General features: G+C 36.2%; 1 protein-coding gene across 2 annotated transcripts; it reads right to left on the bottom strand.

Annotated features, from left to right (window-relative positions):
• Window positions 1–2,066: 2,066 nt before the first annotated feature.
• Window positions 2,067–11,714, bottom strand: ISA1 (isoamylase 1). Of its 2 annotated transcripts, XM_021969485.2 has the most exons (18): window positions 11,034–11,713; window positions 10,618–10,800; window positions 10,353–10,445; window positions 9,873–10,025; window positions 9,490–9,581; window positions 9,121–9,262; window positions 8,930–9,037; window positions 8,255–8,340; window positions 7,487–7,558; window positions 7,269–7,395; window positions 6,370–6,456; window positions 5,423–5,515; window positions 4,746–4,904; window positions 4,057–4,140; window positions 3,474–3,554; window positions 3,313–3,395; window positions 3,109–3,226; window positions 2,067–2,636 (listed from the first exon to the last, which is right to left on the bottom strand). In XM_021969485.2, exons 1-18 carry the CDS (start codon window positions 11,427–11,429, stop codon window positions 2,373–2,375), a joined length of 2,421 nt encoding a protein of 806 aa, XP_021825177.2. In that variant the 5' UTR covers window positions 11,430–11,713; the 3' UTR covers window positions 2,067–2,372. The 2 variants fall into 2 exon arrangements, with proteins under 2 accessions (XP_021825177.2, XP_021825176.2); XM_021969484.2 differs by having other exon boundaries at window positions 3,313–3,554; window positions 11,034–11,714.
• Between the last annotated feature and the right edge of the window lie 2,394 nt (window positions 11,715–14,108).

Here is a 14,108-nt window from a genome sequence, read left to right as displayed (position 1 = left end):
TTTGTTCATCAATCTAGTCGGTCGTTTCGTTCATGCGTCATCACTAGACATTCATGACTGTTGTAGCTTCTTCGTTACAGCATATTCAATGGAGATGTCAAATGCAAAATGTTAAGTAGAATTTGATGGCTTATGTGGCAAACGAAAAAATTTGCTTTTGACATATCTCTTTCCACTTCCAAATTCATGTAGGATTGAACGACTCGGTTGGAGTAACTTTAATCTTTAATTTTTGTCATTTCATGTCAATGTGGCAATTTGACATCTCCACACTGACCAATTTACTTTTCATGCTTTTGATGAGTGGGATTGATTTCTCTTTACCAAATCAAATAAAATAGAAAATATTCTATTTATTACTTTGCAAATAACAAATGAAGAAATGCCATTATGCCAATGATCCAGCTACACTTAGGACTTAGATAGCTTCCTTACAGCAGCTGAGCGTAACATGGTATTCAAAGGAGACAAAAACCGGGCTGATAAAAAATCAGACTGAGTTGACCACAAATTAGACCAGACCAATTTGGTTTGATTCCAGTTCTGGTTCTTGTAGTGAAAAAACTGAATGGAGCCAAATTAGAGCGGCTGTGTATTTTTTTTAAAGTTTTTAATAAAAATATTTAAACCGAATGCTAAATTTCTAAGCTTATAACTAATCTTTTCAAAAGCCCAACTCAAAATCACCTCTCTTTTCTAGGTCCAATCACCTCCTTTTGCTTGAAATTTGGCTATTTGTGAATTTTTAAGCCAAAAAAAAAGGCTTGTTGGGTTTTGTGAAAAAAAATAATTTGATTCAAACAAATTTATATATATTTGGTCTAATTATGGACAAACCAGACTAGATGAACAGTTCTGATTCCGATTTGGGGTGAGAAGCAGACCGTGCCCACCTAGTATAAATTCACATTGGCCAAATCATTCACTCATAGTGAACACCAAATAATAACTTTACTCACAAGGAGAAATTCATTGAAACAAACAAACAAATCGAAGAAAATAAGATTGTAATGTGAAAATTATACACAATTTCTTAATATTTGAGTTGCCACATCATACTGAAATTTACAAGATGTGAACAATAATTGTTTATCTTTATTTTTTCTGATGTGTCAGAAATCTTAGCATTATTTCCCTCCAAATTACAGAGGGTATATTCAATTTAGATTTTAAATGATTTTAAAAGAGTTATAAAGTTGATGGAGTTTAATTGAATTTAATTGAGTTTGACTGAATTCTACAAACTCCACATAGATTTTGACTGAATTCGTGTATAGATTTTAAATGAGTTTGTTAGAATTTTATTATTGATTTTAATGGAGTTTATAGCAATGGCGGTGGTGGTGATGGTGATGGTGGTGATGGCAATGGCAGTGGCGATGGTGGTTTGTGGGGGAGGTAGTGGTGGAGGAGGTGGGGGTGGTAGTGGTGGTGGCGGTGGGAGTGAGGTGGTGGAGGAGGTAGGGGGTGATAGTGATGATGGTGGTGGGAGTGAGGTGGTGGAGGTGGCGGTGGCAGTGGCAATGATGGTGATGATGCTGTCAGTGGCGGTGGTGGAGGTGGAGGTGGAGGTGGAGGTGGAGGTAAGGGTGGTGGTGGTGGTGGAGGTGGGGGCTAGTAGTGGGGGCGATGGTGGGTAGTGGTGGTGATGGGGGGCGGCGCCGACGATGATTGTGGTGGTGGTAGTGGTGGCGGCGATGACGATGACTGTGGTGGTGATAGTGGCGGTAGCAACGACAATGACTGTGGTGGTGGTGATGGTGGTGGCGGCGATGATGATGACTGTGGTGGTGGTGGTGGAGGCGGGGTGGCTATTGTGATAGTCATGATAGATGGTGGTAGTAGAAGTGGTGAAATCATATCTTGAGAATAAAAATAATATCTATCAAAATCTCTAGGGAGAAGCAAAGATTTGTCATAGCCTAAAATTAGTCTATTATCAAACGAAATCCACCATTTTTTGTATTTCCTTTAAAACAATGAGTTTTTGAATACACCCAAACTTTTATGAAGTCTTTTAAAGTCGTGATTGAATACATCCAAATTTGAATGGAGTTTAAAAAGTCTGAATTGAATACACCCAGAATTGAATAGACTTCTATAAAATCGTGATTGAATACACCTAAACTTTTAAACTTCTTTAAAATCTTTTAAAATCTAAATTGAATACACCCCCCTACAACTTCACATAACTTTCCTCTTCCAACAGTATTTTGTGAACTATTTTCCATAAAATCTCTTCTACTCACAACTATTTACTGCCTTTTTGTCATTTGTTTGACTCGGTTCATATTACAAGGCCATAAATATGCACTAATTTATTTTGTGGTGATATCTTCAAGGCATATGGGTTCTGCACCTGTGCTTTTAAGCTAAGGATCGTCGACGGGAGAGAGAAATAGGATGATTGAAGAATAACTTAGCATGGGATATAAATTGGCATCAAGAAAGTGAGCGTACTGTTTAACTGCAATATCTCTTCCTGGGAGGTCACTAGAAAGGAAGTCAAATGGTGCAGGCTTGCTGGTGTCTACCAAGGGATCCCATCTGTATCCAGGCCTCTCTGGCAGTGTAATGGTTGCGGGTAAATGGCTGGCATTGAAAGCAATATACAGCTCTCTCTTCACTGAGTCCATCTGGATCAACACGTAGAGTCGTCAAAAACCAGTAAAATAGTGAACTTCAAAATTACACCCCCAAAACTCAAAACAAACCAATGAGATCCAAAAGGGAACTATTAACCTCAATAATAACAAAAACCTGTTACTCCTATGATGCCCATGCTGCTAAATGTGGCAATTTCTTAGACAAGGTTTGCATGTGAGGATAAATACTTTTCATTATCCAGCCTAATTCGTAGACTGTCTCAACCATACATTTAAACAAGAATTCAACTTATCAATGGTCAAGATTCATAGTATACATATATTTACGACTGTACCTATATAGAATGGTGATCTAATGAAGACTTAAGTTGAGGGCCTATTTATGAAGGCATAAGGGGGCTGTGGAAATGCGAAATCTTCCATTTTTTATCCATTTCACCAATAAACGAGATACATTAATTAAGATTTGATTCTAAATTGCATTAGTGAGATTGGTTAATACCAGAGTAAAGGCAACAAAGCGGCTTCTTTCAGACCAGTCTGGTACCCCTGGAGCATGACCGTGCCACTGCAGCCTCTCTGCTGTTGGGAAGTCATTTAAGCCCAGTGACTCGCATTCCCTGCATAACTCACATTAAATAAGGAGATACAAAACGTCTGTCAGAAAGCAAAGTATAAATGATTGCAATCATGATATAGTACTTACTGGCGGAATTTGGTCATAAGGCAGCAAAATCTGAAAAAGTCCAATGAGGACTCTTCCTTCTTATCCCACCGAAAGTAATTAATCTGCAGCACAGCAACAACCATAATAAATAAAGAAAAGGGTTTGACAGAAAGAGTATGGACAAAGGTGTAGAAAAATACATAATTATCATGGCAATATGTGTTGTTGTTTCCTCCTTTTGTATGACCATATTCATCACCCATAAATATCATTGGAACACCCTTGTAAATAACAGATAAAATGAAATACGTTAGTCAGTAAGCAGACAAAAAGTAAATGCAATCCTCAGCATAATCGATCTAGAAAGTGCCGCGTTTAAACAATATATGCAGGGCAATATAGAATTGTGCTCCAGAAACTACATGATGCAAAATCAAGTTTAATGAACAATTTAGGCTCTTTTGTTATCTTTAGAATGAGAATTCAAAAGGATCCATTCGACACTGTCGGGGTATTACAAATTGCCCTTATTTCCTTGCACTGAATGAAAGCAAACCAACTCTAATGCTATACTATTTTGGTGTCCATGAACTTTGTAGATGCCCATGCCCCTTCCCAGTTAATTGAGAATGTGGGTACAGACATCCTAAAGAACAAAAAAACTCAGATTTACATTACAAGAAATCAAAGCCAACATAGACATGTTATAATGAGTAAATAGAGGTCATTGTAGTCCAAATGAAGAGTCCCAATATAAAACGCACTATAACAATAGCATCTTACTTGGGAAACCATGAGGCACACAATAAAATTCCGCATTTGTCGTTTCCTCAATTTCTTCACTGAAATGCTCACGAACTCTCCCTCCTAATTGAGTTAAACTGGATGATAATTAGTGTCATAGAGTAGTACCACATCCATGGAGTACACATCTAAGATACAAGCACAAAGTCTAGCTCTTGACTATAAAGCCCATAGTGCATTCTATCAACAGATTGAACAAATTAATTTCTTCTCAAGTAGCTTTCCTGTAAGATTGTGCTAGGATCTGGTTTCTAAGATAATCCTTTTCATTTGCCAATGGGTTCAGACATAAAGACAAAAGCACCACAGATGTGGGATTTGTGTCTCCCATAAGCTCATGATAAGCATCTTTTCCTTCTTCATGGGTAATCAAACTATTAAAAGCAGGAAGAAGAAAATATGAAATAGATTTCCCATCAAACAGATTATGAAACAACCGAAAAGTATGGGAAAAAAGGGATGGAATATAGGTGAAAAGAAAAGTGAAAGACAAAAAGGGCAAAATATATGTCAGAATAAAGCCAGATGATATACTCTAGGCCTTAAGATTTCAGGATGCATGATCATAAGGCTTTTACAGTTGTGGTGACATTATCACAAAGATTAACACGGGCATCAAACAAAAGCTGAATCCAACTATCAGAAAATACATGTTTATCGATATTTACCTGTCCACAGTTCCAGCTATTATTATGACTCTCTCCATCATTGTTGTCTTCTCCATTTGCCAGGTTATGTTTATTGTTATAGGTAACTAAATCAGCTAAAGTAAAACCATCATGTGCGCAGACAAAATTGATACTATTCCATGGCCTCCTTCCCCCTTCCTGGTCCAAAGATATAATGAGGAGTGTTACTGAGATAACGAAGAAGAAGAAGCATAAACATAATGTTCTAAATTCCAGGGATAGAATTCTCAAATATTAAATTCAGGAGGCATAACTCTGAGATTCAGACAAACGAGGAACAAGGGCCTCGCTTACTTTTCAAATCTTTTCACATTCAGTAGTTCGGGAACTTTCCTTTCACGCCATAATTTAATATGAAAGGCTTACATCTATTTCTCTACCATCACAACCCCAAAACCCAAATTGTTTACCGAGCCCCAACCCACCACAAAAGCAGTTGTAGGAATCTTACCCAACATGTCGTCTATCAACACTGCTCAAAAGCTGGCTTGTGGAGTCAGGATTTAAACAATATGAAGGAAGATAAAAATGAAATGTTTCTCAAGAGAAGAAATGAGGATAGATGAATTGACATAACAGACCACATGAATAGTACATCACATAAAAAGGTCTAATAGTCATCGTCAACTGAAAGAGACAGGCAAAACTTAAATTACCTGGTATAAATTAGGGCTTCCACAAAGACATTCAGCCAAAGCGCCAGAAAATCCATCTGTGCCCTTGATAAACTGCCGCACTGTGTCACGATACTGAAAATTACAGGAATTTACAAATTAAATTAAACTAAAAATCACAGTAAAACAATATGCATGCATAAATGGCTTTATGACTCATCTATAAAGTACTCCATGAACACCTGTTAGCAGGTTTCAGGCCTCAACGATTCTAGAGAATAAAGACTTCTGACAACAAAGGAGGTTTTAAAGTAAAGCCAAAGTTTCCCTTTTGAATATCAATGCATTTCCTTGCTGGTTATCAATTTTGATGATATAGATCAACCGGCAGAAAGTGTGAGATGCTAATGCCAAAAATAAGAATAATTAGAGATGGTTATGACGATCAAAATCTCTGCATTGGAAGATTGTTTAAGAGTCAATCCGATAAATCAATTCCAGATCGATGAATTCTTAGGTATAGGATACAGAAAAGTCAACTCCTCAGTACTATACATGAAGAGGTGCCAACAACATGAGAAAGAACTGTAAGAGATTCTGACGCATGAAGCTCTCCAGAAATTTCAAGCAGATATAGGAAGAAATCTCTTATTTCTAATTTAATTGCTAAATCTGAAGCAAAGTTATGTGAAACATCGTTGTGAAATCGATAAGCAAGCAAAGTTGTCACTTGTCAGAATCAGAAGGTTGGATTGGACAGCCAAAACCCATTATGGATGTACGCTACAACTTAGGTTTTAATGTTTAATGGCACATCCTTTCCAGCTAATTGTTCAGCAGGTTCTATAACAGCGGGGAAAAGAAGAGTGGGTCAATTAGGATCCCTACACATTTTGTGTATTTTGTGTTTTATTCTGTCATCGTGTTCTTTATCTCAGTCACTGTGGATAAATCAAAATGATGTATAACAGTGTAACATCTAAACATACCTTCCCATTCCATTCTGACCAAATACCCCAGTGAGGAAACATGCCAACTTGGTATAGGCCTCCTGTATCCCATGCTTCAGCTATAAGCTGTTTGAAAAACAGACAAAGAAAGCTCAACCAGTAAACCTTTTAATACTAGCAGATACCAATAAAAGGTAAATTCATACGCAGGATCAAATCATAGAAACCAGTAAGCTAAGTTCATGTGCAGGATCGCTATAACTAAGCCAAATTCTAGAAACAAGATTACAAAAATGACAAGGGAAATTTTTATGAAAAAATTCAAAACAATTTTAGTAAAACAAAGGATATGTGACACTCCTGGAAGCACGAAGAAAATTTAAAATATATGTACACGATTTGAGAGTAGCACCAACAGGCACTGTTTCTAGTCTATAAGCATCTCTCAGGAAACAAATTTTATTGTAATAGACAATAAAATACAGAGATGGCCAAGGTGGCCACAAACTATTTTATGGCATATTAACGATTAATAAGAAAAAAAATGAGTACGTCACGTTAGATTTACTGTTAAGATGCTACTCATTGCATGTAGTCACAAACTTGCTAAAATAATAAATCTAAATTGATTAAGAACGGAATGGATTAAATGGGTTTTTGAAAAACAGACCAAGGTGAGATAAGTTCCATATTCACCTAATGCATTGGCTCTAACAGCCTGAATTAGACATTCACAGGAATAGCCGACTGTACCCAATACTCTATGTTCTACAATGTAGACATTGGGACATTGAGGAAGCTTGAAATGTAATTTTTTTTGGAGCACGTAAATTTAATGTATCAAAGAGGCTACTTCAGTTTCACATGGCCCTTAGAAATTTTAGAAATACTGATAAAGAATATGTAAGTTATATTAAAGAAAGGTCTAAAGTCAGAACCTTCACTCCATGAAGTATTGGGTCATTACTTATCATGTCAACCAATGGTGGGTTAGCAAGAGGGGTTCCAGTTGTCAACAAGTCACCTTCTATTGGAACTCCGTATACATTAGTTGCATCCCAGAGACTGTGGACAAAGAAGCAAAAATAAAAGGAATGAAATGAACACCAATTTCCTGTATAAACTGATTTGGAACACACAGCATCTAGCAGATAACCTGCTACCCCTCGTCATAATAGAAGCAAGATCAAAGCGGAACCCATCCACATGCATCTCTGTTACCCAATATCTGTTGCACAGAAAAGAAAAACAATGACCTTTCAACCTTTTGGAATATTGAAGATGATGGTTGCAACAAACGAAAATAAATACATGAATAGTTAAAAATAGCTGAAGTCCAAAATTATATATATGAAACCAAAACTATATTAAACTGATCAAAGGAAAATGTTAGAGACGCAGTTTCGGAGAAACATGATAGATAGAAGAGAAGATAGATAACAGGCACAACAAGAAGAAAATGAACAAGATTGATTCAGATATAGCAGTGGCAAAGCATCACATTGGTCTGGTGCCCAATATCTTATCAAAAAAACACTTACAAACGTAATTTACGGTCTTTCTTAACTCAAGAAGTTTTCATTGATCTGGAACAGTACCCTTTCATTTTATTTTCAAAGGTGCTCCATGGTACTTTTCAGCCTTATGCTGCATATGCTAAGTTTAATAACTCTAAACTGCTGACCAACAACGGCCCTTCATGTGGTCCAAAAACCCTCCATTCACTTCATTTAATTGTTTCATCTTTGAACACTAAATATTTATTTCATGAACAACAGAAAGTAGTGCTTGGCTTTCGACAATGCAGATTATCTCCGCAACTATAAATAGAAATCTTCACAGATATCAAATCCACTATCGCATGTTTCAATAGCTGGGAAATTCTATGTGATAAAATCAAGATTGGACAGTTTGAAAGTTCTACCTCAAGCAGTCTACTATAAACTGTCGCACAACAGGATGGTTGCAATTGAATGTGTTACCGCATCCTGAATAGTTATAGAACTCTCCCTGTTAAAAAGAAAAAAGGGAAATAGATTTAGTTCCCAGAATCTGTATAAAGAGACATCGAATCAGAAAATATGGCATGAGAAAAATGTGATAGAATTTTTCAGTTTACAATGCAGACTCTTGTTGTGTCTGTTTTAGTAGATATTTTGGAATATGATTACAAACAAAATGCAACAGCGCTGTAATGTTCTGCTACTTCATTTCAGAATGACCACTCAATAGCTACAAAATTCATGAAAAGAAACATGGAGTGCAAAATCGATCATAAGGGGATAAGTAGGATACTGATAACATTGAATGAGCCACCATGGACAGAGAGGTGCCAAATCGGCCCACCACATGAGCAAATAGCTTAAAAGGGCATGCCATGGTAAAAATGGAATCTTATTTCGGATTTCTACCAGATGTTATAATTGGTGAGACTGGTAAAACACTTGCAGTTTAAACCACTTTACCCAAAGCCATAAGGTGCACATCATTCCCTTAACAAATACTTTCAAACTATAACTTTCTGAAAGAGTAAAAAGTAGTATCAAAGTAGTATCAAGTCAAAGCGCACAAGACAAGTGTACTGATTTCAGAGTTATACCTTAGGTGCAAGCATGTAATAGATACTATTATCAGCGCCTCTAAAAGACAAAATTGGACCATTTTCATTCCCTTCAGCTGTGTGATTGAAGACAACATCCATGATCACCTGCATTAATAGAACTATTTTACAAATCTTCAAAATGAAATCTCAATGAAAGAAATCTGAATAATATTACTATTAGCTATCACCTCAATTCCTCGTTTATGTGCTTCTTTAATAAGAAACTTGACTTCATTTATTGCATCACGGCCACAATTACGTATGCCAGCAGATGAATATCTTATCATTGGTGAAAAGTAATTGACAGTTGAGTATCCCCAAAAATTTACCCTGGCAAGAAATGAAAATTGATTTATACAATAAATAGACTGCAATGTACCAAGATCATTTGCTCCAGATTCTAAGAAGTCCAAAGTTGAAAATGTTAGGCCCCATTTTGAATTGCTTTTTAACACAGTGCATGCACTCTTGTTTTGAAAAAGCACCCATTAGTTGATTATACCCTATAAAGTCAGCTTCTATAAATTTTGCTTTCATTAGATTCATAAGTATTGTACTTGTAGTCACCCAAGACAGAATTGTAGCCGAAGTACTCCAGCTCATTGAACTCATGACATGGCATTAACTCTATACAGTTGATCCCAAGCTCCTGAAAAATGAACAGAACCTAATAAGAACATCCAGAAATCAACATGTATCATATTATTTTATGATCATCACAATGAAACTGCTGGAGTTGATAATACATAACTTGGTGGTTAAACACTTAAATAACATGAATGTAGTAAATAAGATCATTCCTCTTTATCCTCATATATATGACATGATGATTCTTCTTTAGTTGGGAACACATATATACCACCTGTTATATGATGAAATAAATCTCCCTAGGAAGCCTTTTGCATTTTTCTTTTCTTTTCTAGAAGCTCTCTGAACTGACCTTTAAGTGATCAAGCTTCTCCACCAAACCATGGTATGTACCAGGCAATTCAGCCATGCTTGACTCATGCCTTGTGAACCCTCGCACATGGATTTCATATATGATAAGATCTTTTTGTGGATACTTCAGCGGTAAATCTCCTTCCCAGTCAAACTGAAATCAAATGGAAGAAACAGTGTTGGAAAATATTCCTCATCATAGAAAAGAAATGCAATACGATTCATTGGCAAACTTTTGTGTTGTGTAAGAATAACTCTTTTGAACTGACTTTCCTCAAAGATTTTCATGGGAGTGAAAATACAAGTCATAGGTTTAAATTGACATTGTTATTTATACATTGTATAAGAAAAAGTTTAGAGAAAAAAAAAAAAAACAAAAAGAAAGAGAGAATAATGGAAAATCTGAAGCAAGAGATAAATGTGAAACCAGGTGTGAGTTGTTACCAAATTAGAATTAAGACAGAACATATGAGCACTGTACCTCATCATCAAAAGAAGGTACCGTGCCGGCCATTTGAGGCCAGTAATTACCATCAGGACTTAGCTTCCCATATTCCCCTCTGCGTATAACTGCCTAGACAAATTTAAAACGTAAAATGAAGTCTGAGCCTTCATAGGTTAAAATCAAAAACGAGTTATCCATAGGAAGCAAAAAAGTTTATTATTTTACAACGGGGAAAACAAACCGCACAACTCAAATGAATTTATAAATAAAAGATGCACTGCCAGTCATTGAGGTCAATCACCTTTGCATAAGGATCCAACACAATCTTAGAAGAGTCATAGTAAAGTCCCTCTTCAGGAGAAAACTTCCCTTCGAATTTATATCCATAAAGTGTATCTTTGAAATCTCCCTTCAGAAACACATGCCACACATTTCCAGTCTTGTTGGTCAAAGGATCAAGAGATAACTGCTCAGTAACTTTATCCTACATCAATAAATATCAATGATTAATTAATGAGGTACATAACACAAATTAAGAAACCCAACAACCCAGAAGTTTCAATTTCAGTTCAGTTAAGTGTAAAACTCAAAACACAAATACACAGCCACTAAAAAGCAATCTTTTGGGATTTTAGCTACCACAAATAAGTTTTCATTACAAATGATTACAACAGTATGAGAAATTGGCAACAAATTTTCAATTGAATTCATGATTACCTCCTCTAAATCGGAGAGAGTGATCAAACAGAGAGTAACCGAAACCGCATTGGCGGAATAAACAGCGAAGTTAACCCCACCATCGCGCGTTGTGGCACCGAACGGGCTCGGATGACCCTGGGACACCTGAAAACGACGCAGTTTTGGCCTGTCGACGACCGCAGTCTCCACCACATCAGTCCCTGCCCCTCCATTACTTGCCTTCACCACCAACACCGGAGCCTCATTGCCAAACCCTCGCATCCGCCAATTCAGACTCTTCTTCTTCTGATTCGGCTTTTGGCGCCTTGCATTGGAAAAAGCAATGCGTTGGGGGTTTTGGAGAAGAAGATGATGGAGCTTGGGAGCAGTGGACCATGTGCTGCAATTCGTTAGCTGATGCTGCTGCTGCTCCATTGGTTCATGAGTGAGAGTGAGAGTGAGAGCGAGAATGAAGAGTGAAGAGTGAGAGTGAGAGAAAGTCTTGATCCTCTTTGTTTGGTTTGGATGGTAGTGAGAGTTAATTTGAGCATTTGGAAGCACATTTGATGTGCTTTATCGGCTATTTTTCGATCGCGAACAATATCTGTGAGTAGATCAGCACCACGAAAGTTAAGGGCTTGGATTAAGGTGGACATAGTCTAGATTGGATCGGTTATAAAATAACAGTTTTTTTTCGTCAAAGAGGTTTGTACTCAAAGTGTGCTTGCACCCGAAGTCTGTTTTCGAATTCCCTCCACCAATATCAAAATATAAAATAAAAAACTGTTTGTCTTGTAAAGTCAATAATGGAGCACAAAATGGTAGAGCTCACTACTTAATTGATTGAAGAATAATGATGATGCTTGTTTGCCAAACATTCGAGTGAAGCCAAATGTTTGTGAGTGAACGGCCAATATTTTGGCCTATAAATAGACATCTCCATCAGTAGAAAATAGATCTCTCCAGAAAAAGGATGAGAGTACACCAAGTGAGAAATAAAAAAAGCCCCAACAGAGAAGGAAGAAAGAGGAAGAGTGAGAGGACAGAGCAAAGAGAAAAATCAGTGAACCAGTGAGATTGTAAACACTAAAAATGTAGCCCTATTATTTTACATAGAAAAAAGTTACTTCTACTGCTCTTCGAGGATGTAGGTATGGCCGAGCCTCTTTAAGTCTTATTTATTTTACTTGTAGCTCAGTATTCCCGCATATACCGTTCATTTTACAACACATTATCCGCACGAGAAGCTCTCATGTATAATTTTCTGTGCTGTACTATTATTTATACTACTAACATTGTGTTGATGGAAGGAAGAACAGTAGTGGAGGAGCTATGGTCTGCTAGAGAGAGGAAGCTGCAAAAATGATAAGCTTCATGTCTCTTTACCTTATTCATTTATTTTATTGATATTCTATACTATTCAATACCACTTCCTCATACTTGACCATACAAAGAGAGTTTGTAGCTAGTGGCAGGTGAGAAAGCAACAAGATTGGAAGCATACGCATATGCACAAAGACCAATTTAACTTGGTAATGATGGTCCATGTTGATTTGCACTTTGATATGACCACTATATATATATAATATGAATATGGAATGATGATTTGATGAGAATATAATATATTATATTTATTTACTTTCCTATTACTAACCACTAATAAAATAGACCCTTAATAATACTAACATATTATCAGTGGGAGGCCGTTAGTAATACTAACACTTTTCTTACTTTATTGTTAAGTGGCAGTTTTATACCCACATTTACTTAATTTACAATATGGTGTAATTTTATTACCCATACAACAGTATTTATTTAAAAATGTGGCACGGGTTTATCATCCACACAATTGCCTTTACTTTTAATTTAAAAGTATAGAGTAGAATTAGTGTCCATACAAGCACATTTACTTTATTATTTAAAATATGGTGCGAAATTAACATCCATACAGTAGGCAATTTAATTTATGAATTTATTTTACCACACATTTACCTTTATTTAAAGTATGGTGCGGGTTTATTGTCCATACCAGCAATTTATTTTATGAATTAATTGTGTGGTATGATGAGTTTTACAACATAAAAAGATCAGGACCAGAAGTTCCTTGATCCTCATCATACATTTACATCAGGACCTGAAGATCCTTGATGATGATAATGATATGAGAGCTGGCAATCTCTCCTGTACTATATTTGTAAACAAGAGATCGGACTTGAAGATCCTTAATCCTTGACATGTAAATGAGGACCTGAAGATGATGTAATAGTACCGTATCAATTAATAGTATAGTACACATGAATAGTAAATGCACTAGCAAATGTATGAATAGTAACCATATACGTGAATAGTGTCGTACACATGAATAGTAATTGTATTGACAAATGTACTGTACGCATGAATAGACATGTATTCATGACTTGATGAATAGTACCATATACATGAATAGTGAAGTATGCATAAATAGTAACCATTTTGAGTAAATTGTCACTATATACAAAAAGGAAACTTGCAGTTCCTTAAACTCATGGATGAGCAATTAAATGAGATACCAGAAGTTCCTCAAAAGATGGACAATTCTGTAAGGGCCTGAAGTCCCAAAGTATGCACAAGAAATTATAAAAATGTCCACACCATGAGAATATGTGATTTTGGCCCGAAGTTCAAAATCTAAGAGTATTGAATGTCCATACCATGAAAATATGTGATTTTGGCCTGAAGTTCAAAATTTGACAATATTGAGAACCTGAAATTCCAACAGTTAAATGGACAACCCTTGAGATATTATTGCAAATTGTGGTACACCACATATTTCTTTGGCATAAGAAAATGATGAATTTAATAAAGTTCGAATATGTTACAATCGACACCTCAAGGAAGAAATATATTTTGTAAATTTTGGTTGTTAAAAATACACCGTGAAATGGATAATATCAGGATAAACATCAAATGATGAATTGGGGAAATTTCTATTAAAAGCCTCTTCATCAGACCTTCCTATTAACAGTATTTCATCCATAGGAGTAAGGAAATTCCTAGCTACTATGATAGCAGTCGTATCATTCATCATCACGGAATCAATAACTGTGAGATGAGAATTTTGGGATACAAAGGATG

The sequence above is a fragment of the Prunus avium genome, chromosome 1 (assembly GCF_965620075.1).
Source record: "Prunus avium chromosome 1, drPruAviu1.hap1.1, whole genome shotgun sequence".
In the NCBI taxonomy this organism is placed as follows: domain Eukaryota; kingdom Viridiplantae; phylum Streptophyta; class Magnoliopsida; order Rosales; family Rosaceae; genus Prunus; species Prunus avium.
The sequence above is the reverse complement of the archived record's forward strand: the minus strand, read 5'-3'. Positions and strand labels throughout refer to the sequence as shown.

What these genes read in the sequence shown, in the direction of transcription:
- ISA1 (XM_021969484.2), bottom strand. Translation starts at nt 11,429, where the DNA reads ATGGAGCAGCAGCAGCATCAGCTAACGAATTGCAGCACATGGTCCACT. An exon ending in ATTACATGCTTGCACCTAAG is followed by an intron (nt 8,341 to 8,929) that starts GTATAACTCTGA and finishes TCTTTTTAACAG; the next exon opens with GGAGAGTTCTATAACTATTC. An exon ending in ATAGCTGGAACTGTGGACAG is followed by an intron (nt 4,141 to 4,745) that starts GTAAATATCGAT and finishes TAACTCAATTAG; the next exon opens with GAGGGAGAGTTCGTGAGCAT.